At 46.0% G+C, this 4,647-nt stretch overlaps 1 protein-coding gene across 1 annotated transcript in view; it reads right to left on the reverse strand.

Moving 5' to 3' along the window:
- NTRK3 (neurotrophic tyrosine kinase, receptor, type 3) overlaps positions 1 to 4,647 on the reverse strand; it is a 213,549-nt gene that overhangs the window by 143,041 nt on the left and 65,861 nt on the right. Inside the window, 2 exon segments of the mRNA XM_010001306.1 lie at positions 1,496 to 1,792; positions 3,975 to 4,162. Of these exon segments, the coding sequence (XP_009999608.1) occupies positions 1,496 to 1,792; positions 3,975 to 4,162 (485 nt within the window).

Here is a 4,647-nt window from a genome sequence, read left to right on the forward strand (position 1 = left end):
ACCACATACAAGGCGTGGGTGAAAGTGCACTCACAGTGGCAATACTTTTAATATATTTCACACATTCCCATTCTCCCAGAACCTCTGCCACAAGAGCTCTGCAAACACCAACGTGCCCTCCCACATCACAGCACAGCTCAGATCCATTTCCAAAATCAGCTCTCTGGAATAGCAGATCTGCCCCCTTTTTCTGGAGGTCCAGCACCTACTTAAGAGCCATCCCCATTTCACAGATGGGGAAACAGTCTCAGAGGTGGGACCTCACAGAGCTGACTGTGCAAACCCAGACCTCTCCTCACCCACCTACATTTGATAAGCTGCTCTTCTGCCCTGACAGAAGGAAACAAATAGGTCAGATAGCCAAACAGGGCATCTTCCTTGAAACCAGAATACAAATATTCCACTCCCATCCATATCAGCTCATTTGTTCAACTGTCAGATCTTCAAGGCAGGGATTTGGGTTTGCATTTACGATACTTGACCTGCGGGAAAACTCTGCGCACATATATGGTGTGATATAAATAATAAATGAGTGCTCTGTTGGTATTTTGCTAAATATAGAGAACGCCCTATTTTGCTGCATTTTCTTGGGCTGCAGGGGCCAGTTTAGAGCTGCCACTTCCTCATGGCATCATTCCTGAAGGCTGCAGCATGCACAGATCTTAACTCAATGATGGCTGGAGTGGTGCTGCAATGAGAGGAGAACAAGACACTCCAGGCTCCTATAGAGCAAACAGGTCACCATAAAAGTGTCTACTGCATTCCTCAGGGCTAGATCCTCATGTCCTCAAATGCTTTTTTGTTGTGTTGTTTTGTTTTTTTCTTGCAGTGAAGGCCTGAATCACTAGGGACTAGCACAGGGAATTCCAAACAATCAGTTAAGAAATCCCAGCAAACTAGTGCAAAGCTTCTAATTGAGCCATCACATCTTTCATAGACCTGTCATGCTGGAATTGCACGTGTCATTTTAGAAAGAAAACAATCCTGACACTGCTACATCCAGCTACAATCATTTCACAAATGCAAGCTAGAAGAAAAGGGCAGAACAGCATCACTTCAATAGGCTTTCCTTTATTTAGTTTATAACTAGCAATCACATAGAAGAGTGATTTCTCTCTCAAAAAATGGGGCAACCTCTTTGGGGTACCCCAGAGAAGACTCAAAATAATTGACCAAACTTACAACCTCTTCCCACTGAAAACCTTAGAGATCTTAAAAAAACCCCACCAAACAAAAAAACACCAACAAAAAAACCCCAAAACAATACCCCAAACCACTACAGATTATATCTAAACCAGTTAGTCTCTCTCTCTCTCTGCATTAAAGAGTTATGACATCAAAGAACACTTGAGGAGAATCATACTAATCAGGAGGTCACCTCTTCCAACCCATTGCTCAGACAAAGGCCAGCTTGGGTTGTCAAGACCTTGTGATGGGGCCAGAGTAAGACCTCTGAATTGCAAGCAACGCTAATGAGATAAACTGAATATCCTACCTGGAAAGGGCTTTTCAAGGAAGTGTCCTTTGATGGTTTGGTTGGCTGAACCCAGTTGGTTGGTGGCCACAATCGTGTAGTTGCCATTGTTGTAGTGAGTGGGTTTGTTGAAGAGCAGGCAACCCTCAGACACTTCCCCTTGTTGGTAAAACTCCATGTGGATGATCTCTGTCTCCTGAAGGACCTGGCCATTGTGCAGCCAGTGGAGGGTGGGAGCTGGGTTCCCATGCACTGCAAATGCAATGCAGTGCTCCATGTGCTGCACCGGCTCATCCAGGGTTAGGATGCGAGGGGGATCTATCAGAGAGAAACATGGCAGGCTCACAGCACACCCCACATCATGTCTCTGTGCACCACGGAAGTTAAGATTATTGAAAACAACCTGCAAAATCCTTTGTTCCTTCTATTCTTCCCATGGATGTCTGTGAACAAGCATCTTTAAGTCACAAGAACCATTCCACGCTCCTCAGAAGGAGGATCTGAGCCATAGCCAGCTCTCCTGGGCTTTCAAACAGGGGTACAAATTAATGAGAGGGATGGTCCTTTCACCAGCCCAGAAACAATTAAGCTTGGAGTTGCTTGGTCCACACATCAACTGCTGTTCTCCTCCCCTTACAGGGAGGCCACCTGTCCCTGTTAGGAGAACACTGAGGTAGCACAGTTACACTACAGATGTGCAAAGTACCCATGGGAGCTCTCCTGTCACACTGAGCAATTTTGGACTGCATAGCTGTGGAAGCAAAAATCCCTCAGCGACTGCCTGTCCTTGGGGTTTTGACTGCCTGAATATCCCAAAGGAATTCTCACTCGCCGAACACCCTCCAGGGGTGTTTTAATTAACAGGAGTAGAGTGGGAGAGGGAAAAGAAAAGCAGAGCCTCCACCTGCAACTTATTGCATATGCATTGTCTTTCCCCTCAGGACAATCCAAGAATTCCAATGTTGCTCTGAAATTGCTTCTGAAACCCCATTTATGATGCCTACATGTAAGGTCCCAAACCCCAAGTCTGGCAAGACCTGAACTGTAAGAACAGAGTTTTATGCAAAGACAGAGGATGCAAAATGATGCAGGTCTTCCCTGCAACTCTCCTGTTCCTGATACCATCCAGCTGCAAATTCAAACCATGGGGCATCTCTACAAGGAACAAAACATTGCACCAATTCTGACCCATTTTTTGAAAAAAAGATGGTGAATTTTTCAGACAGTGATGGTGGTAGGAGAAAGAGGTACAGAGCTGGTTGGAGCTGAGCAAAGTTCTCCTACCCAGCCGCCCTGAACCACACAGCTGTGTCCCAGCCACCTCCTTTCACTCACAAGCCAAGATTTGCATGTGGTTTGTTCACATCTTCCTGGCAAGGAAGATTCCAAACAGGCAGCCACCTACACACACCAACCCAGATCTTTTCAGCGTAAAATTACAGCCTGAGTGATAGGTCTGGGTAACAAGAGCAGGGGAAGCAGAAACTGTCAGCAGCCTAGAGGATTACACAGGCAAAAATAGGTATTGGCATAGTGCTGCTTAAGGTGTGGAGAAAAAGATGCTAAAATGCAGTGCCAAAAACACCTGCTTGCTGACCAGTCACCTCTGAGCTGATGCAGCCTTTAATTACCTCCATTCTTCAATCCATCAATAGTTTTTATTGGGAGGAAGATGAAAGTAGTAAAGCATCTGCTTTCCTCTTTCCCATCCCCTGTGAACCCCTGTCTTTGCTGTGGCTCCTGCACTGGACTGGACATGCAACACAAGTGGGTTCACCAAGATGAGCCAGAATCCCACGTGGGTCTCTGCTCTACCCAGCAGGGTTGGGGAACAGATTTTCAAACTACAGAGTAAAAGCAAATATTACAGACAGAGCAACACATAGTAAATCTCAGCTGCTTGGGAGCACAAAGCTGTGTAAACTTCCTCTTAAGGTCAGGTTTGTGTTAAGTTATATTAGAAAGCACAGAGAAAGTTTAGCTACTTGCAGTGAAAAGGGAACAGTTGGAATTTGACGTGTGTTTACACGGTGTTTGCAGTGTAACTTTGCAGGAACAGATCTGGGAGGAAGTGCTAACAGTCCTGAAATCAGAGGCAAGATTTACACTGGCTTTAGCAAGGGTGACATTTAACCTCTTACATGGCATCAGGGTGAGCAGCTCTGTGTTTGTAAACAGAGTTTTTTGCCTCTCTACAGATTTTCTTTACTCTGCTGGTTCTTCCAAGAGATGGGTGGAGAGATGTCCACCACCAGTGTGGCACTGCTGCTCCTCCCCTGCTCTAGTGCTCATTTCTGCACTACTGGAAGCTCCAGAAAAGCAAAAATACTGGCACTTTAAAGAGCTATGCAAGGATCCACTTCCTCCTCACTGGGCTCAGCTCCTATTCCTCATCCACAAAACCAGTATATGACAGGTAGCAAGTGGTCATGCATTCACACGGTTCCTAGGGCAGCCCTCCAGCTTCTCCTGTGGTCAATGTCACTCCATTGCTACTTACAGTAAACGGTGAGCAGCACGCTGGCATTGCTCATCCCCACCACGTTCTCAGCAATGCAGGTAAGCAGGAATCCATTGTCCTCACTGGTGACATTCACCAAGGTCAAATTGATGGCATGAACATTGGTCCAGTTGAGATTGGTCTAAAAATCCCAGAGAGAAATACAGACAGAAATCAGTGTCTGTTGGCTTCGCTCCTCTCTGCAGCTACTGCCAGAAGGTGAGGATCCTGCTTTCTATATTAGATGCAAGGTCTCCAAATCCAAAGAAAACTAGGATCTAGATAAGGGAGGTGTTTCCTCATCTGATTAAGGACACCATATCCTATAAGAGGAACTACTGGCAGGGTGAGAGCCACAGCATTATAGCACTGATGAACACAGCTTGCTTCTAGGAAAGCCTGCTTAGCTGCTGATTTCAGCTGATGCTGTTGCAGACACCTCTGTAAACAAGTAGTTTGGTTAGAGGAGATATGTGCTGATTTCAGTAGGAAACAGACATACAAAGCTATCTCATATTTACTTCCCAGCCATAAAGTTCTGCTGCACTCAGGTAGTTCCCAGGTTCTCACATGGATAGGGCACGGCCTCAATTTTGCTTTGGATACAACCGCTTTGCATTTCTCTCAGCAGTCTCCACCTGACCCTCGCCCTGCCTGCACAGCTCTGCTGAAC

The sequence above is a fragment of the Chaetura pelagica genome, unplaced genomic scaffold (assembly GCF_000747805.2).
Source record: "Chaetura pelagica isolate M959 unplaced genomic scaffold, ChaPel_1.0 scaffold737, whole genome shotgun sequence".
NCBI classification, from domain to species: Eukaryota; Metazoa; Chordata; class Aves; order Apodiformes; family Apodidae; genus Chaetura; species Chaetura pelagica.